Source organism: Neodiprion pinetum, chromosome 2 (assembly GCF_021155775.2).
Source record: "Neodiprion pinetum isolate iyNeoPine1 chromosome 2, iyNeoPine1.2, whole genome shotgun sequence".
Classification (NCBI taxonomy): Eukaryota; Metazoa; Arthropoda; class Insecta; order Hymenoptera; family Diprionidae; genus Neodiprion; species Neodiprion pinetum.
Window position 1 is genome coordinate 29,898,044 of NC_060233.1, and position 25,976 is coordinate 29,924,019.

The window sequence follows — 25,976 nt, forward strand, 5'->3', positions numbered from 1 at the left end:
CGTGAAGCTACATGCTGAAAAAGTTGAAACAAGTTTAAAGAAAGACGCGAAGTCAGCGTTTAGTGCTTTAGTGTCGCGAGCGCGATAAAACCGTGGTCGCGACTCGAGAGTGACTTATACGTGAGTATAGCCGTTATGGCGTAGTACACCAATAGCTCTTGACCAATAATTTGTACACTCTTCGGTGTTAAATTGGCGTCAGTTATCATATTGTGTGCTTGTGCTTACGCCGTTTACGACTGATCGATTGCACAACATCTGTAATAATAAATTTTATTAAAAAGAGAAAGACTATAAAAAATATATAGAATCAAGGTGCCAGAACATACAAGTTTCAGCATCGCAAACAACGCTCGGTTCACGAGATACGTCTCGATATATCGGTCTTTTGGTTGGTGCTCGACCTGCAAGGCCCACGAACAACAGGGGCCGTTGCTACTTGCACCAACAACTTCATCGTTTCTTTGAACGCACGCGTCCAATGTCTATCACTGGAGTGCGCTGTAAGTGATTTGGAGATAATTAGACAAGCTGTGACTGGCAATCTGCTCCAGTCGCCGCTCTCGATCACGTCCAACCCCAATATCTAATGTTCTCTAATCCTATTCAAATATACTAAGGGCTGTAAATATTACCCAGAGGTTGCGTCGTTAAGGTCTATGGGTCATGCCGACCAACGGTAGAGTGATGTGATGAATAGCTGTGGTAACGCGAACGCTAGCACCAAGCTACGTGGAGCCAAAGTCACAACTGAGCTACGGGAAGAGCACGTAGGAAACTCTGACAGTAATAACGAAGAAAAAGGGGACGGAGACGGTGACAACAATACTCTTCCTGGTTATAGTGCTGGTGACTCGATTAATCAACGCCAAGCTCTTTTCATCTGCCAGAGAAACTCAACTTTGGGATATTCTTCTGATCGAGCCATCACCAGGTTTAAATCAAGGTACGTATATCAGAGAAGAATGTGATAGCTTTTTAATAAACTGCTTTGTCTTAGGTATCAAGTAACATATGCGACATGTGTATTTTAGAACCAGCAGTGGAGCACGAAATGAGTATCGAATGGCTCGTGGCGGAAGTACAGGAGAGCGAGGTAGAGGCGGATCGAGGGGTAGAGCGTTTAAGAAAACCCCTTCCGATCGAGAATCAAACTCTGTGGCTGGGTACCATCCTGTGTCTAGATCCAAGTTTCAAGAACCGCTGAAAAACCAAGATAACTCACCCAATAAATATTACGATGATAAACGAGGAAATGGTAAGTTATATTTAGATCAGTCAATTGAATAAGCGATGTCCACCCTATTTTGTCATAATATTTACTTAGCTTTAGTTTGGGTCAATAGCTACAACATGACTAAAAGCTATGGTGATTATGTTTTTAGAAGATTCGAGAATATCTAAATTGCTTAGGCGTTTATGTCGTGAGGATGACTACGACAATTTCATGGGACTTTGTAAGCAACTGCGAGAGGTGATGGTGGCCCCAGAGAACCAGAGATACGTACGCCGAAGCATGGATTTGATCTGCGAAAGCCTTCTAGATACTCTACACTCGGGTCCAGGCTTAGAGGCAAAACAACAGGCAGCAAGATGCCTGGGTCGGGTTGGATACGTTGTTGATCAAGACTTTAAACGGTGGGCCTTCAGTTTCTCAGTTACTACTGGCAATTAATTCAATGTATCTGCAAAAATTACTGCTCAAAAATGATCGACAAAGCCCAAAGGTTTTTTCGAAAAGGGGGGACTGGTTGAAACTCTGATGTGAGCAAAAATTATTTTTAGATACATGGAATGGGTGTTCAATAAGTATTCCCTAGAGAGAAATGACGATGTCAAGTGTCTTCTCGTCAAGTCTTTCGTTGAAACGTTCAAACTGGATGCCCAAGCACCTAAGCTGAAGGAATTTTCCGTAGTAAGTACAAGCGTAATGTTACATGATGTATGATCTTCATAAAAATTGTGAAACCGCACAATCAATTATGAATTTAATAAGATAAAAATTTCAAAGGCGATTCAAAAGTATCAATAGTGGTTTTGTAAGTTTATTAGAGTCGCGAAAGACTGCGAAAACTGGGAATAGTCGGGAAATTTCGTCAATTACGTAAAGTATGAGAATTGCGTCATTCCTCTGAAAAAAAAAACATGCTCTTTACTTGTTTTTATTCTCTTAATCATTTAGCTTTGTAATACGTGTTGTAAATTCAGGTAAACTTGTTGTTAATAATATTCAATTTGCATATTTAATATAAAAGCCACTCAATGTTTCGTAAATGCTTGTAGCAAAAGGTTAGAGAATACTCAAATTTTTGGCAGACATAGTCAGGAAATTTTGTTCCAACAAAACTCTTGCCACCTTTATTACTAATGGAAAGTTAGACATGTCTTACAGTTGCTTTGCAATGGAAATTAATATTTATACTCTCAATTTTAAAGCTTCCTAATTTCGTCACTGTCAAATATTGAGTACTTAGAACCACTTTGATTTCTGTATGAAAAATCTGAAATTATAATAAATGTTCTACATAAGTACATGAATTTTATTCCTGCAGTACTTACTTGATTGTATCATTTTAGCCCATGATGTCAGAGCTCCAGTCAACCCTGGAGAATGTTGATAGACCCGATCTGTTGACTGCTACTGTGGACGCGATCCTTCTACTCACTGAATCCTATCCAGAAACGTTTTCCAACCACTTTCGTGACACTGTTGACATCCTTGTTGGTTGGCACATTGACTCAACACAGCAAAAACAAGTAGTTGCATACGCCAGTCGAAGCTTACAAAAACTGCGCAATTTTTGGATCGGTGATCTCGAGTTCAGTTTGACACTGTTGGGTCAATTTTTAGAAGATATGGAAAGCTATGACGAAGAACTAACCTTACCAGGATCGGGTACAAGTTCCCCTGGAGGTGATGTATCGCCTAGTCCTCGGGAATGTATTCTCAGAATAACTTCATTGATATCTGTCTTTAATACAGTAACTAAAAGCATATCCGATCACCTGAACCCGAATTTCACGCCGAGTGTTCAGTGGTCTTTTTTAACGGATTCTCTATCAAAAATGCTAAGAACTGTTGTTAAGGCTGTGGAGCTCGATGACGGGAATGAAGCATGGGTTAATAACTTGGGACTCACCCGAGAAAATACTGAAAGTTTAACACGGTCAATGAGAAGCATGAACCTATCACAAAAAAACATTGAAATACTTCTGAGGAACCTTGGTAGAGATGATATTAATGAAGAAAGTCTTGTTAAAATGATCAAGTCGCTAAATGTTGGTAAAAGAAACGATAGAAAAAATTCTAAGATAAGTTCGGAGAAGGAAATATTATCAATGGAGAAGGAACAGTCGTTGATAAACCTTTTAAAGTCTACGGATTTAAAGGGAAAAAAGACCCAAGATTTATCAGTGGAAAAAGAGGAGTTAATTGTTATTGCCAATGAATGTGCGTTTCTCCTCCTTGGATATCTTCAAAGTCGTGTAACAAAGAATCACGATCTTTTATACAAATTCATAGATTTGCAATTGGAAAAGGTCAACACATTCTGGGATGACACCATCGTCTCGACACTTAACATAATTGGCAAAGTGATCAAAGAAGTTTCTGCGAACCTGCCGTTAGAATTGGTCCACAAACTTCTTGGTCAGACCTCTGTTCTTTTACAGCTGAGGTTTAGAAACTCTATACCAATCCAAAATGCAAGTCTCGGCGTTTATCGCAGCCTTTTAAGTCTCAAAAATATTCCTCTGCTTCAAGAAGCATACAGATACATATTAGCCGATCTTGAAACAGCTTACAAATTGATTGTGGGTAATGCTAATGATTTGGTAATGGAAAATCCTTTATTTGACGTAAAATATAAGAGAAAAGACACTGAGCTTGTTGTTATATTCCTACTTCGTGCTCTGTCTGATATTGGTGAGTCAAATAACAGTAACAGTCTATTGATAGTCAACTGGGCTTCACACGTCTGAATCACATTGGCGCAACAACCCATTAATGAAAATTTTCCAGCAAATGCGAGTAATTCTATAATCGGTATGTGGGCCTTGAAACCGAGCATTTTGGAACTCTTGGCCATCCGTCTACGGCCATATGATGATGCGTTGGCTATGGGAAGTCCACTACTCCAATACACAGTGCTTTATTTACTCTACGCGCACTGCTCAAGGTAAGTTGAGAGAATACAAGCAAGTTGCTATCTATTGTCAATGTCCTTTTACTTTTTGACATCCTTAGTATATTATTTTCAGATACAACCACTTTGTTTCAAGTTCTGTATTGATATCTGGTACGAACACAAACCGACCAAAAGACATATTTCCTGGAACATTAGATGTGCCTACTACATCGCCAACAAGTGGCCATCTTTCTATTATTCTTCATCTAATTGCAAAGACTTTCAAGAGCACAACTTCAGATAAAGTGTTGCTCCTTCTGGCTAATTGGACGCAGGAGATTTTTATACAGGCTGAAAATTATATTGGAATTTTAAACAAGACTGAGGAGTGTTACAATATTTTAACAAGCCTTATATGTTGTGGGTACACAACGAATCATGATATTAGTCTGGCCGTAGGCAAAAATTTTGAAGTCCTGACAAGTGTGAAAAATATATTTTGGCCAGAACAAATTTACCTTGATATCATAGACTTGGCTATTTTACATCTTACATCGCACAATCCCAATGTTCATCGAAAATATGCTCAACTATTGATGAACCTTCCACTTGATATAGTTATTCCAAAATTAAATCGAGCCTGCTTGGTGTCAGAGACAAAGGTGCGTTAAATACAAAATGTACATACCTTTATATTTTTTTCAGACCGGAAAATATTTAGCACACCATGTTACCATCAAATGTACATAATACCTATAGAAGTTTTTTTTTTCACATGGAAATGCTGAATTTTCTATAAAATTCCAGAAATCTCAGACCATCAATAGGTACACTGTGGAATCCTTGGTATTATCACAGCGGTTACACATGCGAGGTAACAGTAACGGCGAGATGCAGGCACAACATTTCCGTACTTTCATGGCTTATCTACTACAAGAATATCACCTTGATGCCACAGCACTTTCTGAAGTATTCACATTGTGTTGGCCATCTGTGTAAGGTTCTGCATTTTAAGACTAAGCAATAGCACAGCCTAATGTTTGAATATTTGTCCATGAGATGACGTTCATCAGTATTCGAAATAGTGCATTTTCTATTTTTTTTTTCTTACATTCACAGGCACGAGAACGAAGCAATTGAAAAAATTTACGAAATGGCATTAGCCAATCGAAGTTTCTTACTATTTTGGGGTGGTTTCGAAGCTGCCCAGCATTGTGTTGGCAACAAGCTTCGCACTCCGCTTGGAAAACCTCAGGAAACATTTACCACCATTGAGGGGGCCTTGAAAACACTAGCCCGTGAAATATCTTGCCATACAGAAGTAACAAGAAAAGATGAGCGTGGGCTTGAGTACTCCCTGCACGAACATAATCGTGTGAGGTTACTGATAGAGTTTCTTGAACACTTGGAACGAGTAATCCATAACGCAAGTGAGGGTTGTGCACTGGCATTGCTACCACTTTCTAAACCAGTACGAACTTTCTTCCACACAAACAAATCAACATGTCGAGAGTGGTTAAATCGCATACGGTTGGCCTTATGTGTTGTGTCTCTTCATGCTGGCATGGCTGCGAACGTGCTAAGGAATGGACAAAGGCTAATGGAGGATCTTTCAAACTCTGAAAATGCTCAGGGCACTGAGTTTGAGAGAGCAGTTCTGTGCACAACCAAGGCTATGGTGAAGCTTGGTGAAGCTGAGGCGCTTCAGGGATTGTACGTCTACACTAAGGATAAGGAAAAGAAGTTCACTTGGTTGAAGGCTGCAACCGATCAAGCTGCGAGTCGATATGAGGCTGCAATTGATGGCTATAAAAATATATTGGTGGAGCAGAGTTGCTGGTGGTCCAGCCAATCTGACAATGAAACCACCAATACTGCACCAAAGATTGACAGAGATGTCCAAGTGGCTGCATTTTGCTTTGAACAGCTAACAAAGTGCTATCGAGCTGTGAGTGATTGGAGTGAATTGGAGGCTTGGAAGGTTCAGGAGAGCGAAGTTCTCAAGAATCCAGGTAATGCTGTTCTCGATAAACAGATATTTGAGAATGTCGTACCACAACAAGCAAGGAGCCTGCACAAATTCGAAGAAAACGAAAATATCTTGATTGAAGAGCTCTCAGATTGGACGCTTCTGGACAAAGAGGCTAAAACAAATTGGAGCTGTACCAAGACAATCATCGAATGTACCAATACGCTAACCAACATTGCAATAAGGATTCAGAATGATGTATTTGAGGATCATCATAATGAAGATATAGAGAATTGTCGCAAAGTTGCAGAAAAAACTGTGAGTGAAAGTCTCCGAAGTCTGCCTGCCGAATATCTGAGTGATGCCTTAATGGTCCAGTATTCTGCAGCTGGTCTTACTGCTCTTATTTCAGGGAAGAATGTCAACGCCTTTGAATTATACCGGGCAGATAAAATAAATTACCTTGATTCAAATATCCTCACACAAGTTTTATGGTGGTCAGACTACTTTGCGAGAGCAGGCCGCACTTGTTGCACGGAATTGGCTAGTCTACGTTTGAACGTGGTTAGGAATGCAAGAAAAGAGTGTAATTTTAATCTGGCTAAACGTGAAATCGTGAAATATTTCAAGGGGGATTACGAATTTCTTGATGTGAATGGAAAGATAAATGTTACTTTTGATGATCTAACTACGAATATATTAAATGGTCCAATACACGTGAAGTGGTCAAAAAACAATGTCAGGGCGTTCAAAGAGGTAGCTAAAATATTATTTTCAATGGAAAGTGGCGAGAATGCCATAAGAATATGCAGTGGGACTGCCCTCGGAATATCACAAGCAATAGTCAACGGGGAGCAGTGTGTTGGACTCCGGGAAATGGGGACGAAACTCTTGTTGACTCTGGGTAAGTGGATCCAGCAGGATGATACAAAGATTAACAGTAATACACAGCTTGAGGAATTGTTGAGATTCGAGGCAGTTCATAATGACGGTTTGATGGATAATTTGTTTGGTGAAACTAAAGATCTAATACCCATCTCTGACATGATCGTCGGCAAGCTAGCACAGCTTGGCGTCAACCAGTGCCCAGATCTACCTAAGGCTTGGTGCAAATTTGCCGCATGGTGTTACAAATGGGGGCGCAAAATTGTAGACAACTCCAATTCTGGCCAGTTGGTGGATACAGATCGAGCCAACATACGCTCCCTCCTACCCCTTGGAACAACAGATGTTGACGTGAATATGATATTTTCAATACTTAGTCAAAACAAAACGATCCCAGAGGATGAGGGTGACATCGATACAAGCGATGTGAACACGTCAGAGATGATTGAGAATCAATTGCGGAACGTTGCGGTACTTAGCAATGTCAGCCTTGAACATCTTGGAAAGTTGGTCGAGATATGGCGGCAAGCGCAGAGAAGAGTCTACTCTTACTATGAACTTTCGGCTAACGCGTATTTCAAATACTTAGAATTGGCAAGCTGCGAGCCTAATGGATGTGCCCTCATCACTGCCACACTAAGAATTCTTCGTCTTGTAGTCAAACATGCTCTTGAACTTCAAGGTGTCCTGGAGTCAGGATTATCCAGCACACCTACCTGCCCATGGAAAGAAATCATTCCCCAATTGTTCTCTCGGCTCAGTCATCCAGAAGCATACGTACGAACTCGAGTTGCTGAGTTACTGTGCCGAGTTGCTGAACATTCCCCACATCTTATAACATTTCCTGCAGTGGTAGGTGCAGTATCAGGGGACAGGTATGAAACAACGATAGCGCCAACGGATCCGCTCACAACGGAAATGGAATCAGCAACAACTGCGATGAACGCAGCAACTTCGTCACTAACAGAATTAGACTTCATTGAAGATGAACGCTACGGCAGTAATGATGAAGGTCAAAACATCTTGAACTCGTGCTTTATGCCGATGGTTGATTGTCTGTCGAAAAAGATTCCAGACACTATTAATCAGGTGCAAGTATTGGTTAAGGAACTGAGAAGGATAACGCTCCTTTGGGATGAGTTGTGGCTTGCAACACTGGTTCAGCACCATGCAGAGATAACGAGAAGGTTTGCCCAACTGGAAATTGAGATCCGTAAAGTAAGGGAAAACGCGTCGTTACCAACCGACGAGAAAGAACAGCTAATCGCTGAAAAACACCGTATCATTCTCAAACCAATTATATTCGTATTGGAAAATTTGTTGGCGATTACATCTGTACCACCTGAAACCCCACACGAAAGATATTTTCAGAATAAGTTTGGTGAGCACATCGACGAAGTCATGAAGAAGCTTATGAATCCAAAGAATCCTGGTAAACCACAAGATGCAGGTCTATCATTAAAACAATTGCAAGCTAAGTTTACGCAAAAGGCCCACAAACGAGGTGCTTATTCTTTGAAGATGACAGATATAAGCCCAGTTTTGGCAAATCTCAAGGATACGGGTATCCCAATGCCTGGTGTATTATCAGTTGATAACAAAGTAGTAACTATCAAGTCAGTAGACATTAATGTGCAAATACTACCAACGAAAACGAAGCCAAAAAAGCTTATATTTCATGGGTCAGATGGCCATGTATACACATACCTTTTTAAGGGCCTAGAAGATCTACATCTTGACGAGCGCATCATGCAATTTTTGGGTATTGCAAACACAATGATGTCAAAGAATAATGACACCAGACGAATATACCGGGCTCGCCACTATTCTGTTATACCCTTAGGACCTAGGTCAGGACTCATACAGTGGGTCGATGGTGTGACACCGCTTTTTGCCCTTTACAAACGATGGCAACAACGAGATAGCGTGATCTCTGGTAAAGGAGCTGCTGGTGCTGTGATGAGACCCTCCGAGTTGTTTTATAATAAGTTAGCTCCGCTTCTAAAAGAAAGAGGTGTTGCTCTGGACAACAGGAAAGAGTGGCCACTGCCAGTATTAAAACAAGTCCTAGCAGAGCTGATGGCAGAAACTCCGAAAGATTTGTTGGCTAAGTAAGCAGTTATTGATATGGTGTTATAACAATACAAGAATCGTCTACACCCTAATTTTTTTTGAAATAATTATTTTCACCCCAGGGAAATATGGTGCAACAGCATAAATCCTGGCAGCTGGTGGCAGGCGACAAAAAATTACTCATACTCGGTTGCCGTGATGTCAATAATCGGCTATATAATTGGGCTGGGTGATAGGCACTTGGACAATGTGTTGGTAGACCTGAATACCGGTGAGGTTGTTCACATTGATTACAACGTTTGCTTCGAGAAAGGAAAAACTCTTCGAGTGCCAGAAAAGGTTCCGTTCAGGATGACTCCTAACATCAAAACTGCGCTTGGAGTTACAGGGGTTGAGGTGAGTGACTGAGAGATGTATTACTCTTAAGTAGATACATATTTGTTAGGTGTTATATTTTAATACTGATAATCATCAGTGTACCTTGTCAATTTGGCCTTCATGTCCCATTTCAGGGCGTAGATAGGATTACCATGAGCTATCAAACTTTGTGTTTAATTATGGTGATTGGTGATAAATTTCAGTAAATATCCAGCCGAATAGATTTTCTTAAAAAAGTTATTCGGTAACAGGTAATTTATACAGTTGTCATTGTTGCCGTTTCTTCCATTTCGAAAGAGTAATTGCCACATATTGTTTTAATTCCGTGGTTTTCCACAGCCTGAATTGCAGGATCGACACCGCCTAATTCCTTCTTCCTAAGTTCCTTCTGTTTACTCAAGTAGTTCTTCAAGCTTGAATTAAACTCGTTGCAGTTTGGTGATTCAAAATGTAACAACTTGTTGAATGCCTTTCGAAAATTTGCATTTTTCCATGCATAAATAATCGGATTCATCCCACTGTTCGCCATTGCTAGAGAAAACGTTGCTTTGTACAATGTTGGCGATGCTTTGTTCTGCCACTCATAAGCCCGCGTACAGGCCACTATCAGGTATGGTAGCCAACATACTGAAAAACATCCCAGGACGAGCAAAACTACCTAAAATTATTATTATCATAAAGATTCGTGAATACAAGTATTTACAAATACTGTAAATTATTTACCTTAGAGTAATATGCATTAGGAAATACATATGGGCCATTCTACGTGAAATCGGACAATATTTCAAGGAAGAATTTTTAATTTGCTTATTTTTTTTATTACAATATGCCTATTGCAAGTAGTATTTCTGATTTTTTCAAAATTTTTGTCCCAATTTGTACTTCAGTTATAATTTTTTTTTAAATTTTCTGGTTCACCTTTTTTCATGAATTTGATGCCAAGTATCATTATGGGCCTATCTTATATAGTGATGCCGTATTTATAAAATTAGACTTTACCAATTCAAAATTTAATTTAATTTATATATTGATTTAATTAAATGTAGATATAAATAATTTATATCATTGTAATGGGAGATTGGCTCATATTGATAATTCCACACAATGATCCTTCATAATATCCCTATAATTTATAATGATACTTGACTTAAAATTTATGAAGTAACTATCACTTTTCAGGCTGTTTGTTGCAATGAAATAAAACATGACCATGATTTCAAAAAAAAGTTTTCTTTGATTCAAAAATCAAATAAGTTAATGATTTTAAAGAGATATAATACTTTTAAATTTTATTTTTTTATTGAATTTGTAATTCAAGACGAGAAAAACGTGTTTTGAAGTTTATCAATATCTTTTTTATTTCTTGAGTTCCATCCATCTGAAAAGTTAAACCAGGAAATTTTTTACAATTCCATAACTGATGAACAAATTGAGATATAAATGTCGAAAGAATCAGGAATGCTCAGCTTAAAAGGCAGATTGAAATAAAAAGAATTAAGCAAATCAAAAATTCAATTTCAAAATGTCCGATTCCACGTGTACCGAGAGAAAAAATATGGTACATGCATGGTTGTGTAGGACATCAACCCTTGATTGCTGGTTTTGACTTACCCAAGATATGGTTGTTTTTATCAATTTTATGGTCACGATGACATTTCTAACGGTATGTTTTCACCCTGAGTGACGGGTTGAGGACAATTTTCAGCATATATGGTGAAATATGGTTTAAATTAATATGGATATGGTGAAAAGTGTCCTCAACCCGTTACTTGTATTTTTTTCTCAGTGTGGAAAGCCCCATAGGTATGTAGGTACACATTGTGAAGCGTGAGATGACGATATTGATAAGTCCTGATTGAAGGGACGTAACTCGCATCACGTTTCAAAGGATATATGTTAGACAGCCGGATATAAATGACATAATTCGTGCGAATTAAGCACTAATGCCGAGCTACGAGCTATCAAATGTACACAGTTAAGAATTACTACAGGTGTAACTAAAACGTGTTTTGCAAATGTGTTATGGTACAGGGTGGTTGTTTTTAATCACCCCAGGCAAATATGTCAGAAACCGAAAGAGATGAAAGAGGAAATCTTGTACAAAACTTGTATGGTTTCTAGGGGGGAAGTTGATGCTGATATTGTCGACTTGTGGAATGTGTCATTTTAAAGATTTTGCAGTAACTTCTGATTTTGGATGGGGAACACGTACTTTGCATATAAGCAGCTGATAGTGAGAACAAATGCGAATTCAGAGACGTGGAAAAAGATTCTTGTTTCTTTGAAAATTTAAGATGATCATTTTTTTCAAGTTTTTTTTCCATCTCAGCTTCTGCAAATATCTATTGTCCCTCACCCTCATTGAAAAATTTTGATCACGATTATAAATTATGATCACAATCCTTTAACCACGGATGCAAAACAATGAATCAGTGTGAAACTTGAGATAAAAGAAAACGGTATTTCAAAAAAGTAGAAAAAATAATAATTTCACGTCTTTGAATTCGTCTTTGATCTCTCTAGTAGCTGCTAATTCCAAAATACGTGTCCCCTATCTAAAATCAGACATTACTAGCAAAATCTCAAAAATGCTGCACTCATAAGAAGAGGACCGTTTCTACAGAAAAATTATTTAAACAAGTTCAGAATCATTCGTTTGAAAACTGCATTCACGTGATTTGTGGTTACCTTAAATGTTAGAATAAGTAACGCTATTTCCGTAACCACAACACGCAATCCTTTCATAAGAACGTGGAAGGTTAATGTATCACCCCGAAAGCTAGAATAAGTTAGGCGTCACTTTTTGTCGAAATAATCTCCGTAGGAACAAATTCTATAGAACCGATATCTGCAGAAACAACGCCCGCTCTTTCTGGCAAAATTAAATCCGACCACACTATATTGACTTGAAACCTCTCATGTCCGATATTTCATTCGCAAACATTGGAATTCACGGATTCATTTCTGGTACCACAGGTCGAGGAATCTTTCATTTCATAACCAAGTCTTGTTAGATGGAACATGCCGGTAGTATATGATTCATACAGAGAGGGTGTGATTCACAGCGGATGAACATAAACAAGTTTTGTTGTTGTTTTTTTACCTGGACGCTCTTCCAATCGCTCGCTGAGTCGTTGTACAAAGTGTTGCCTCTTAATCTTCGAGCATGAGTGCTAGCCTCCCTCCAAATCCGCCAGTATATTATGAACATTGCAATCCACGTAAGGAAGAGCATTGGTGTCAGTACAGCAACCGTGTAATATCTATAAAAACAATAAGCAAAAATCCACTAAACCGTTACAGTTCCAAATCTGACGCTTACTTATAAGTTTCGCAAATTTACTCGACCACGAAACGATGGGCGTATGATTCGCGTGGAATCTTTCCACAATACAGTGAAATTAATTATGGTACCTGGGTAGGATAGTGTCCATCTCGCAAATTGCACCGGCGTTGTCAAAGCAATTCCAGTATGTTGGTATGGTTGAAATACCAATCGCTGTTATCCAACCTATAGTTATGATTGTGTAAACCACCCGCCTTGTCATGTATCTCGTGTACTTCATGGGGTGGACGATTGATATGTATCTGTCTACCGCAATAGCGATCAAGTTGTATATGCTCGCGGAACATGCGAGGGTTATGAAAACAAATCTTGCGATGCAGGCGACTTTCACATGGCTCAAATGGTCTAGAACGTAAAATGCGAGGTGGTAAGGCAGCGATAGACCTACCAGAAAATCGGAAATTGCCAAGCTCAGAACAAAATAGTTCGATGTTATGTTCCTCAGACGTCGGCTCAGCCTGATCGCTAGTATCGTTAGGACGTTCCCACATATTATCATCACGAAGAGCAAACCATCTATTATTGACCAGACCATGTGGCTACTGAATGACATGCATGTAGCCGTCCTTTGCCGTCTCTGTTACACCTGCGAAAAAATTCTCGTACATTTCGTTCGTTTCAATATTTGAAATATTAATATCATTGCATCAATACTATTTGTGTTACGGTTGATGTTGTGATTACTTGTTACGGTGTTTGTTGTTTTTATCACATTATTCACGGAAAGTGAATTTTGATTCGTATACATAATTGGATATTACGTTGTTCATTGAAATCGAGCCAACGATACACGACGATTCCATTTTTAAGCACAATAATGATATATATTATAAATATACATACGAATGAACAAAAGATTTTCATCAAACTGTTAGCACATTGATTATTTGGTAATTATTCGACTTATTTACATTTGCCGTCAAACGATATAAATTCACTGGGCGCACGTGCAGGTCCTTAAGATCACACACAACTCCTTCTTCGTGCACGCTAACCACCGAAGATAATCCCGAAGTGTAAATTTTCTTTCGACTATTAGCTGGATGCTAATCCCAAGGTAAATGCCTCCAAGCAACACAGTTTCTGGATAGAACGCCTGTAAAACGGAATAAAACATACACAAAACACAGAATGACATACTGTTACGAAGAAATCATATATCATTGTAACCATATTCATTCATCGCCACCTGAAGTTATTGCTTATACTTGCTACAAGAATCACAAAAATTTGCAGAAATTGTATTTTATGTTACCACTTGTTCGTAATGGGCCACACTTTCAAAAGGTATTTGTGAGTACGGTTTCGGAAACTTCAAAACTCGACAAATCAGTATCTTCAAACTTTGCCAGCGCGGCAATGACAACCTTTGGCATAAGGGAATTGGCGTCGTGGTTTGAATTCCCGATCAGATGCTCATAATTTTATGTACATTCCATTTTTAATTACCATTCATTTATTTATTCAATCATTGATTTCCCGTTTGCCGAAAATTTGAAGTTAATAACAATGTCAAACATTAATGAGGCCCATCGGGCGATGAACCAGCCGTAGGTTTTCGACCGAATTTTCGTAATATTTATTCGAGATTCAGTTTGTTTTCAAGGAAAGTCTTTGTAGATTACGAAATGCAAGTTTTGTAGTAAACGTTTTTGAAATATAATAATCAGATTTTCACGAACATCTGGTTTGGTTTAAACCAAACGTCGTGTTCATCGAAATGACACTGGTGTATGTAAATTGCATAACAGTTTCAGCTGTTCTTCGTCAAGTCGAAAACCGTTACGGATACTAGAAATATTTGAACGCGTGACGAAGAAAAGAGGTATATTCTGAAATGTTGCAATCAATATTTGGTGAACGATGGGTTAACGGTTATCAGTTGATGTGTTTGCGTAAAAATGTTTTGGCACGAACCAACAACGACCCGATAAGAACCACCTCCCCTTTCAAGCGCTATAATGAATATCTACTACAAATGCTGGCACTTGCATCGTTAACGACAATGCAATTATTATGTGTCATAACATTATACGCGTATACATTTTTGCGTATTGCAAAATGCGAGGTTCAATATCGTTATCCTCACGTTTTTTGTCACCACCTCTACCTTCCTCGAAACAACCGATGATCAAATAAATGCATTATACGTCAGTGCAACCCTTAGCTCTAAAATTATTTTACTTCGTTTCAGAAATATAACTAATTCTTGTAATGAATGAAATTATTCCGATAATTTTCATGCTTTATATACAATCGGAATTACACATTATACACACGTACAAGATATTACATGTGTTAGATATTTACGCCGGGAGTGTATAGTTGAGATGTGAAACCATTTATGTACTTGTGTGCGAACCACGGTGCGAATTGAGAAGGTTAAAACTGTGTAATTGTTGTAGTTTTTATCAACTCAATTGGTCTTGCCGTCTCTTTTCACTTCCGTTTGTCTCTGTATTCAAAATACTGTCCTAAAAAAGCACCTTCTCCCTGAGAGCGACTGCAACAAACTAGTCGGGGTTATAGTCCGTTACCTGGAGCATCACCCTGCGATATAATACAGCGAGCGATTTAACGTTTCATCCCTACCACCACCTGTCCGATTCTCACCTAAATACCAGATTACAAATCCGATCAATCTGTGTAGTGTACTACACAACTATGCGACGGTTTGTGGATAGTAAACGGGCTCGTGATCACGAAAAGTGTTTAAAAAAAACTATTGCAGAAATTGGTACTTGTCAGTGCATTTTCCGACGTTCGGCTTCTCAAAGTCTGAAATAGCGTTATTATTTACTCACTTTGTTTTTCTGATTCTGATTAAATTATTCTAATTGAGCGAATGGATGGTCCCGAAAGCGTAATAATGTTCCGCTACGCTCTTGTCCAGGGTATATTCAGGCTCGCGTGCGAACACACGCTTCGTGTAATGCGACGTGGGCGTGAGACCCTGCTTACGCTCCTTGAAGCGTTCGTTTACGATCCTCTGGTGGATTGGAGAGCCGGTGCAGAGACAAGCATAGCAAGTTACGGTGCATGTCAAGCACGAGCTAGGTGCACTGGCATAGGGAGAAAGCAGTTGGAAAAAGAGATGACTACGGCGATGTTTACTGTAAGAGCGGCCGAGATGCGCGCAGAATGGACTGCTAACAGGTCAGTCCACAAAACAGATCCTAATCTTGTTATTTAACTACTTCATAGTTAACCCCCTGGTGGGAATAACATAATTCTAATAATGCCGCGTAAGTTTTTTCGGTTGTAATTGGAGTACATCCATTACGACAACAGTTTGCACGATCATACGCGATGACGCGAGTAAATAGTCAGCATTTTGCTAGATCTTAAGATTCATGTTGCAATAAAGTTTGCGCCCGAATTTGCTCAACGTTAGTCATAAAATTACGAGCTTGACTATAAATACAATAATAAAAAATAATTACTTATATGAATATCACTCAAGTGGTCGTAATGCCTAATTTTGGAATTTGATACTGTTATGGATTTAGGGATGAGCTTGTGGCGGTGTTTCCACTGCTGCGACGACATCTTACTCACTGGATCGAGACAACCGCGGCATCGCGAGAATGCCAAGACCTACTACAGGACAGGCACCAAGAATTAGCATTGGTGAAGGAGGCTCAGGCCATGGGACGCACCCACGCTCTCTATTCGGTTGTCAAGAGATACGCCGCATTCAAGCGGGCAAGGGATGCCCGCGACCGGGCGAAGTCTGGTTTGGTCGAGAAAATCGAGGAGTGTGGAAAGCACATTAACATGCACAATGTGCGTTTAATAAATTTTTCATTACTCTGATTTTTCAAATTGTTTTGTATCATATTGCGTTCAAATACATCCTGTACGTATTTTATATTCTAAAAATTTAACGGGAAACTTAGGTGAAATTGTGAAAATCATTACTAGAAATCGTAAAAAAAAAATCCTTCCAGCAATTTTTAGATCATGGTAGTGTGTAGGCTTTGAAACAAAGTTTCAACCTCTTGCGATGAAAGTGCACGAGCGAGGAATTTTTTTCAGCTGTGGTCAGAATCTTCTTAAAAAGTTTCCTTGAGCATAAATGTCCATCGTAGGAGGTTGAAACTTTTTTTCAATGCATATAATATTAACATAAAAATTCCTCAACGGATTTTTTATACGACTTTTTTTAATCTTGTAAGGATTAAAAAACCGATTTTCGTTTCAAATTTCAAACAAGTTTCCCCTTAATTAAGTATGAATGAAATTCAGTCAGTAGAGAAAGTAATAATATTTAGTTCTAAATAATGACGAGAATATATAATTTTCTTAGTTTCGAAAAGCGATTACATTTTGTTGAGAGGATACCTGGATTTTACTGAATGCAGGAGTCCAACACCTTGTATAACATGTGTTTGTATACTTGTTATTAGATTGCTTTGAGTGCAGTTCGGGGTCCTCAACTTGGACAGTGGCTAGCGGAGGTTGGAGTCCCAACAACCCCTGAGGACCATCTCGTCTTCGATCTTGTGAAGGAATTTCTACAGAACGCTGGCCAAAGTCAAATGATTATTCACTGCGAACAATCCGAAAATGAACTGGCTCAGTTAGCTACCCAACAATCGCTACTGATACGGAACTGTCTTGACCTTCTCAGCCAATATTCAGCTATATGCAGCCTCTACCCCATAAGTATAATGTCGCGTCACAGGTCTGTCGCCTATCATGCGTGGTCTAACACATTGTTATCTACCCGTTCAGTCGAGGTCTGCCACGAGGTAATGTCACAGTTTGAAGCCAGCTTTGCCCCAATAACAGCAAACAATCCCCAAGTACAGCACATTGTGACGTTTTCATATCAGTTACAATCAGTTCTCAGTAATGCAAACGAGAGGTTCAAAAAAGCATGTGAACGAATGGTGGTTGAAGAATTACCTGGTGTATTGGGTATTGTAGAGAAAGCCTATACTGATTCAAAACTACAGGTTGGTGCGTTTCTGAGACGTGAAAAGGGGGCAGATAAGGCTCTGGAGTGCGTAAATATAACAGCTCTGTGCGCATTAAACAAAAGATATCTTATGATGGAGGGCGCGGCTAAATGCGCTGGCGACTGCCTGGTGGATCTTACATCCAGAGAGGGTGATTGGTTTCTGGATGAGATGTGTTTGATGTCCTCGCTTGTTGCCGAACTCGTAACACTCATCCCTGATTCCCACAAATCCAATAACGATCCAAAAATTCCGCTAATACTCAAATGTCTGCAGAGTGCTGATTCCATATACCGAGGTTTACAGGAGTTGAACTATAATTTTCATACCATCATTTTACCTGAGGCAATGAAGACAGTTGTTACAGAGGAACCAACTGTTATGGTAATGGTCAGTGAAATAGAGGATGTTGTATCTACCAGTCTTCCGACTGCAGAAATACTCGCCCAGCTCGAGATGCATCTCAGGTTTACTGTTATGGAAATGGAGAGTCCACATGCTGGTATCCGTGACTTGGTTGCCAGTATACGGCAAAGATTTGATACCCTACTTTCACGACCAGCAGAGCTCCGCGACCCAAATCAAGAAGAGAGCTTGACTCCTGGTCAGATGCTACTGATGGGCTTCAATGGTTTGTTTGAGAAATTGCAGATGGAGGGAAATGCTTTGGTCGCTACCCTTAGTACACTGAATATTCCCACTAGCTGGAAAAAGATCGATCAAATAAGAGAAGCAAAGGAAATGGCCTCACCAATATTCAATGATGCGGCACGCCAAGTTATCGAAGATATCTTTTTGATAAAACGACTTCAGACCATACGCGAGTTTTTCGCGATGTGCCGTGACACTGGAGCCGCTTTCAAGGGTGGTCCCGCTAATGTATTTGATGACGAAAGATTGAACAAACCTGTTAGAACATTTACAGCCGATTACGTTTCGAGGCAGTTACTCGGTGTTACGACGCAAACCTTGGCTATTGCTTTGTGTTATTTGCTACAGCGCATGGGACTCAACGTAACGACTGAAATAGAACAGAGAGATATTGGCGCTGAGAGCAAGGTATCACTTGAAGAACTCTGTCGTAAAATTGTTGACTTATCGTTGAAGAGAGGTCTTTTTACGGGCTCAGTCTTAGCGCAGGCCAGTGCTTCTAGTAGCTCCCTTGAGAGTTCTTGGAGGAAAAAGCAGAGTGTGAGATTAGCAAGACAGGCAGTGGATGTCGCACGAGCATCAGTTCAAAGAATCCAATTGCATTTGACTGCCCATCATTGGCTCCATGAGGATAGTATAATACTCGGTTCAACAATAAATCCTATAGGACCTCTGAGTGAGTTTTGACTTCTTGTTCCAATCATAATCATTAACTTACATAACCAGAACTCATCGAACTTATTTTGTCCTTTCAGATCGTCCAACGTTCATGCTAGATATGCGAAAAACCGCTGCAGCATTGTCGAATCTACAATCCCGGGTATGTGAGGCAAGGGAACAACAACAGAATTTGGTATCAAGTGCAGGACAGCGCCTTAAATGGGCAGCAGGTGCAAATCCGGCACTGGGTGAAGTAATGGCTGCATTTGACAATGCAGTGGCAACGTCATGGGATAAACTTACCCGCCAGCATAACTTAGCTGCAGTGGTTGTGAACACCTCTAACTCTATACTTCACTATGAAGCTCTCAGAACAAGAACGTCGGAGAGTGTTTCGAATGATTCGAATTTTATGACATTGATCAAGAATTGGGAAAAGAGTTGCGTGTTAACAGCTAATTTAACGACAGGTGTCACACCAATGGAAGAGAGTTTAATAGAATTATTGCACTTGGATGGGAACGTCGATGCTAGCTGGCTGAGGCAGGCAGAGAAGCTAATTTCAGAAGTGATTGTGGAAACTCAGAAAAAATTGCAGGAAAAACAAGAATTACTCTATGCAGCACATGATTCACTCAGGGAACAGGTATTACGTCTACAAAGTGTAATTGGTCAACACCACAGGCTAATGATGGATGTGAGAGGCTTGTTGAAGACAATGGCAAAACAAGAGAATATTCCCGGACTGCGCGACTATCTTATGAGTTATCGTTCATTTACTGAAAGAATTTCATCAGCAGTTAAAGATCTTGAATCTGATGGACTCGACCCACTGAATGCTTTTGCCATACGAGAAGAATTAGAGCAATTGGAGGTGCAAACACCGTCTCTTTATGACGAACTTCTCAACTTTGCGAACTCAACCAAACTGACTGACAAGGAAGTACCGTTCAACAAGAAGGCAAAACTGGTGAGACAGGACAGTGTATGCTTCAGTCCCAGAAAAGGAGTTCCGTTGGCTAGAGATCCTACAACTGGCAAAGGTTTGTTCTAATTGTCATGGCTCCATTGTCACGTAGTACATATAACATTTCTACATTTCAAAATTCACATATTATATTCGTATATGTAGTTTGTCAAATTTCTTGCTGTTTCATTTGATGTGTCTGTTCGAAATTGTAATGAAGTCTTCACACTTTCGCAGCTGTGCAAGAGAGAAACGCATATGCCCTGAACGTGTGGCGCAGAGTTCGCATGAAACTTGAGGGGCGTGACGCAAACCCGTCACGACGGTACACACCGGCCGAGCAGGTAGAGTATGTGATTCGGGAGGCCCAAAGCTCGGAGAACCTGGCTCTACTGTACGAGGGCTGGACACCGTGGGTCTGAGGCGTATAGGAGCCGGCGCGTATGCGCCGCTGGTTCTACTCTCGACTCGCGCGGTACATCAAGATGTACCCCCCCACCCAAAATCAAACGGTCACCTCCTGATCTGGTGGCCATGGCTAACTGGCAACTTCTCTTACAACCATGGGAGTACCATCGTCCATCGTGAAATACGGTACCAGATTGAACCGTGCTTCCGAAATCGAAATATCTCGCAAGCTAATTAAACACATCCTTGAGTACGGATTCTATAGTTATCTCAAAATAACATGCACATTACCGCAATTCACAAGATACCAATTGTCTTGATTTAGCCATTCTCCGTTTATAATGTATTTTGTTTCTTTCCTAAATCGAAGGCAGAGTGCTAGTTGAGAAAGCATCAGGATCATTCATATGTAGGTTGCAGTATATCATACCGAAACGGTTCAGATTTAAAAGCAGCGTGCTTATTATTGGCATAAATTTTACTGATATGAACAATATAATATGACACAGGCCTTTATTTTATTTTATGCTGTAATGTGATACCTGTATATGAAGTAAAAGTAATACTATTTTGACCATCTATATTTGTCAATTTCGATTCGTCAGCCTTGCTAACAGTTAGGCTCGAATTTAAAAATATATAACTTTATAAACATTTTGATGTATAGCAGTCACAGCCGATTAAGTTGCCACATGGCTGTAATCAATTACGCGCCATTCTATTGTGTGCATGTCAACGAAGAATCCTAATTTTTGAGATAGCAGTAGAATCCGTAAGGTGTTTACATTAGTAAAGTAGTTATGGGGCGTATGGATAGGAACCACTCGAGCAGAATGCTGAAATGATTCCACGACAGCCAGCATTGAATATTATGGGTCTATCTTATATTCGTCGCGGACATCGCGTATTTTATTACCAAAGTACAAATTCAGTGTATTTTGTACTTTGTTTCTGATATGCGGGTACCTTGGTTGCTGGGTTTGCGCGGTAGAGAACTGTACTATATTTCACATTTTCGTGAGACCGAGTGAAGGATCGTGTAGTTCATACATGAAACAATATCACATATAGCAAACATTAATGTGGTCTACTCTCCGTTGAATATGAAAATAATGAAATGATTTCAAAACTGACACAGTTATCATAGCAAAATTGCATTCTTAGCGATTGAATCGGCAACCAAGGTTCACATATCCACTTTGGGAGATCAGAGTCCGTCTCGCAAATGTGAAGGCGTCTGACATCTGTGTACCTGCAGGTACTCCAAGAAATAATACAATAACTTGGAAAAATTTTGTGTCTAATTTCTATTCGTCAAGTCTTTACACCTGTACTGGAATTATATTAAAATTATAATCTATTTCTCAACATTTAAATTCAGTCCATTGCGTTAACATTATTTTCTAAGTAGAATTAGTTACCCTCCCTGTTGACTCGTTTTTCGTCTACAACTCCTGGCGGCACGTGTCTGTGGCCTCTAAATCTTGTGACTCGGACTATGTCCATAGATATGTAAGACTGTAGCAAACTAATCTTAATTTTATTTTCTTATTAGCTGCTCAAGCGGAATAATGGCATTACTTTTGCACCATTTTAAACCTTTTCAACTGTGTACATGACTATGAAATCTTCAGTTGATCGTTTCCAGCATTTAGTAGTTAGTTACACTCAATATACTTCCTACTACGTATGACTCGATGTATGAACAATGACACAGTTTCAAAATTTCGAACCATATCTCCGAGATTCACTTGATTCATTTGTTGGCAAAGTGTTTCACACAGTAACTGCTATGAACTGATAATAGCTACGTGCATCCTGTCACTTCTTTCCTGCTCCTTACTTTCGATTATTATAATTTTTTTTCTCATATAATTTTTTTATAACACCTGTTATTTCAGACATCAATCCTGATTTTTTTCATTCACATGCATCAACTTAGAAACGAATGAATAATACTTGTCTGATTCTGATACAATAATTGTCAATAAATATAAATATATGTGAACGACATGTTTTTTTGTAAATACCTACACACAGTCATTCCCGTCCTTATTTTTGAAAGTATTTCCAATTACAATAATTGAAAATATCACAGACAATCTCTTACATGACAACACAGCTCTGCTAAATGATTCCGTCCCTGTATAAAAAATGTAGGGGTGCTAAACCTTACATTGTTTGAGACGAGTCCCTACCCCTGCTTTCGTCGAAAAAAGGTTAACAGACAGCGCGTATCTCTCATTTTTTTAATCCTCATAATTGTCACTAATTATGAGGTTAATGACTTCCAAATTATCATTTGAACATTACAGATAGAATATATTTTTTTTTTTAAGGCGCATAGGTCTTTAAGTTATGTTAGGAAACTTGTTTGTCTTTGATCGTAATTTTATGTAAGTTTTGTTTTCACAATATTTCCACTATGCACGCTATAAGTAAATAAAGTGATGCTTACTTGTACGTGTGTAAATTTTACTCGATGGTAATTTGTATCCATGGAGTCCTTAGGAATCTATTTGTCGGAATTGCAACGATCATGTTGGAAAAGGTCGATGAGCTTTCGTAGCGAGAATCGCATGAAATCGTTTCAACAGCTTCTATATGAGGATGATATTTAAATAAAAGCCGTGATCGTCTTTTAACTTGCCGTTTTGTAACATTCCGAAAATGAAAATTTCAGTTTTCTCAAGGTTGCTACGACTTGAGATCTCCAGAATCTCATCCAGTAATTATCAGATTAACGGCGGGATAAGCGTAAGTGCAACCAATTGATTTCATATCCGATAAAATCGATGCGCTTCTTCTTAACTTGGAACTTATTAGATTTTGGATCTGTTCGGGCCAGTAGCTTTAAATTTAAAATAACATTCAAATGATTTGTTCTCAATCAACGCGGCTCTTCTGTACTTGAAACTGATTAGAATATAGATTTAGACGGTCTGGTAGTGTTCGAATTATTGAAATAACGGAGTAAAAAAAAACAATATTTTATTGAATAATGTCTTTTACGCGTCAAGTACATACATAGATACACTTCCAATATTATCTATTATTCCTATTCATCAGCTTCCAATATTATTATGTTTCAGTGTTGGCCAGTGGTGGCTGTACATATGTTGGCCGAAAGTCTATACCTATTGCGCATGTATTGCCACTATGACATTACCCGCGAATTCGACTAGCCCGGTGATCCATTATGAATGCGAATTTGCCGTTCGTCAAGGTGAAACTTTGGACTCGACCAAAATGATGTATCGAATACAATATTTACATATAAATTTTCAGAGAAACACTGCAGTAGACAACTCAAGTTTTGTTTAAAGAGTAGAAAATAGCCAATCAACAAAAAAAAAGATCTAATTCCAAGCAATATTAATCGCACGGTCACTTAACTTCACCCAATTATAATTTTTTTCACTTCATTGTTTTCAATATCTTAATAATACCATGTAGCTAATATTACCTACTCTCAATATTCGACGTAATTCTGGAAAGGGGACAAAGTGGAAATTGAAGTTTTTATACTATGTCTTCATACGGCTGTCACTTTTGCATAAGCCGTACGTATACATTTGATTTGTGCACCATCGGTTCTACTTTTCGACGAATTCTTTAAGACGAATGAATTTGCTTAATATTTTTCAAAACAAGATTTACATTTTAATAGCATATTCGATAGTCAACACGTTGACCTATATTAAGTCTCTGTACAAGCACTTTTCCGTACGCGACGAATAAACCAATCGCATCATTCATACACAATAATACTCAAAACACCTAAACTAATGTTGGTAACAGAATTAAGTTACGTCGGAAATACGTATTGGGATGCATTGGAAATACGAACTGAAGTAATTCCGATGTAACTTATGTTACCAACATCGAGATCAATTTCTGCTGCAATCCTCATAATTGTCAATAGACCCTTGATAGGTCTTGCAAAAATCGAATTGGGACGTGCCATGAAAATTGCTGGTCGGGAAAATATTTTGCCTTAAAAAAGATACTCTTTCAAGCCACTTGAGGTGAGATGCTTCTCCGATCAGAAATTTTACACAATTCAATTCGATTTTAACATAATTTATCAAGGCTTCATTGATGATGCCGGAAATCATAGCATAAATCGCTTGAAATGTTGATGAAAAAAGTTTCATCGGGAATACAAAAGATTTGATTAGCTGGAACAAACAAAAGGTTTGGTTAGCTGAGACAGACAAAAGATTTGACTACCTAAAACAGACGATGTTACGATCAGTACAATGACAAAAGTGCGTGTACCGACAAAAACTATGTTGAGCTCAACGTCAACATGCGCAAATACCGTTTCCTACTCTATCATTTCTGTGATTGTACAAAAATTATACATGTTTCGAATCAAACTTAATTTTCTACCTGGAATTACTGAAGTGAATATTTTGTTTAAGTGAAGATTCAATATTTTTCGGGATGCTTGTAACAAAAAATTAGTTCGTCGCCTTCAAACAAAAGACAATACAATCACTAAAAAATACTTTTGTACACCTCAGATATGTTTTATAAATACTTACGACAAGATTCTTCACTATCACTGTACACTCCGCGATTTTTATCCCCGTGAATTGACCGCCGGCTTGCGAATACTGCGCTTTCTCTCACAATCAGAACCACACAGTATGAAGACAAATTTCTCAAGACAAGACAATTTAAATTTGAAAACATTGTTGGTGAGAAAATCGATTGGGAAGCTGAAGGTTTAATTAACACATCGAGAGTGCTGCACTTTTCACATACCGTCAAGCAATTGCTAAGCAAAAGGCATGATCGATCGATTTCTTAAATATAAGTCCTTCACTTTTTCCTGACTTTTTCAGTTAAAAAATTCAAATTGCTATTTCCGAAAAAGTTACGTGCAACTTTGTGAAAGTCTGAAAATCTCGAAAAAACATGTTTAATGTCCCCGAGTGAGTGCTAAAAAGGTCGTAGTAAATTTTGCAAAGAACGGTAACGAAGCTGATTCTTTCTACTTTCAAATGCAACCTGCAACCTTTCTCTACGCCTCGTCGGAAACGACTGACGCCGCACTGCGCTGGGAAGCAATTCTTGATCGGTCGGAAATGCCATACGAGTTGCGGACAACGCTGTCAGACGTTCGAAAAATTGCCGAAATTTTCTGACGACTTCCAGCCGAATGAAATGTGTTAACCGAAGATATATTAAGTCATTCCTGAGGGTCCAATTAGTGGAAAGAGTCTTGCAAAAACGATTTTGGGACGAAAGTTTTCCGAGCTCTGAAAATCGCAAACAAAGGAAGGCTAACCCCTTTGGATTGTTTGAGCTGAAATTTGGCCGATTTTGAAAAACACTTAAATGTATTCTGTGATGCATTATATGAACGTAATTTTGCGAAAAGAATTGGTTGCGCTCAGTTCGAATACGCCATCAGCTATTTCATCTCGCTTCTTCATTTTCTCCATTTTTTCCAATTTTTTCACGCTTCCAATTGATAACATAGATTTTTGAATTCTTTGAGCAAAAATGTAATTGAGATCCACTGACCTAACCACGT

At 38.9% G+C, this 25,976-nt stretch overlaps 2 protein-coding genes across 15 annotated transcripts; one reads left to right on the forward strand and one right to left on the reverse strand.

Annotated features, from left to right (window-relative positions):
- On the forward strand, positions 1–21,804 carry nonC (serine/threonine-protein kinase Smg1). Of its 6 annotated transcripts, none has more exons than XM_046612800.1 (16): positions 1–120; positions 656–946; positions 1,035–1,258; positions 1,386–1,638; positions 1,786–1,915; positions 2,578–3,925; positions 4,022–4,178; positions 4,261–4,789; positions 4,935–5,122; positions 5,247–9,092; positions 9,177–9,450; positions 15,672–15,934; positions 16,288–16,564; positions 17,188–19,069; positions 19,149–20,096; positions 20,258–21,804. In XM_046612800.1, the coding sequence occupies exons 2-16, from the start codon at positions 693–695 to the stop codon at positions 20,440–20,442; spliced, it is 10,758 nt and encodes a 3,585-aa protein (XP_046468756.1). In that variant the 5' UTR covers positions 1–120; positions 656–692; the 3' UTR covers positions 20,443–21,804. The 6 variants fall into 6 exon arrangements, with proteins under 6 accessions (XP_046468756.1, XP_046468754.1, XP_046468753.1 ...); XM_046612798.1 differs by having other exon boundaries at positions 16–120; positions 640–946; XM_046612797.2 differs by having other exon boundaries at positions 42–503; positions 621–946.
- LOC124212604 (muscarinic Acetylcholine Receptor, C-type) lies at positions 9,490–25,459 on the reverse strand. Of its 9 annotated transcripts, XM_069133628.1 has the most exons (6): positions 15,089–15,314; positions 13,690–13,874; positions 13,167–13,364; positions 12,847–12,943; positions 12,536–12,695; positions 9,490–10,090 (listed from the first exon to the last, which is right to left on the reverse strand). In XM_069133628.1, the coding sequence occupies exons 3-6, from the start codon at positions 13,267–13,269 to the stop codon at positions 9,689–9,691; spliced, it is 762 nt and encodes a 253-aa protein (XP_068989729.1). In that variant the 5' UTR covers positions 13,270–13,364; positions 13,690–13,874; positions 15,089–15,314; the 3' UTR covers positions 9,490–9,688. The 9 variants fall into 9 exon arrangements, with proteins under 9 accessions (XP_068989729.1, XP_046468767.1, XP_046468770.1 ...); XM_046612811.1 differs by lacking the exon at positions 15,089–15,314 and adding an exon at positions 24,979–25,459 and having other exon boundaries at positions 12,847–13,364; XM_046612814.2 differs by lacking the exon at positions 15,089–15,314 and adding an exon at positions 15,583–15,629 and having other exon boundaries at positions 12,847–13,364.
- Between the last annotated feature and the right edge of the window lie 517 nt (positions 25,460–25,976).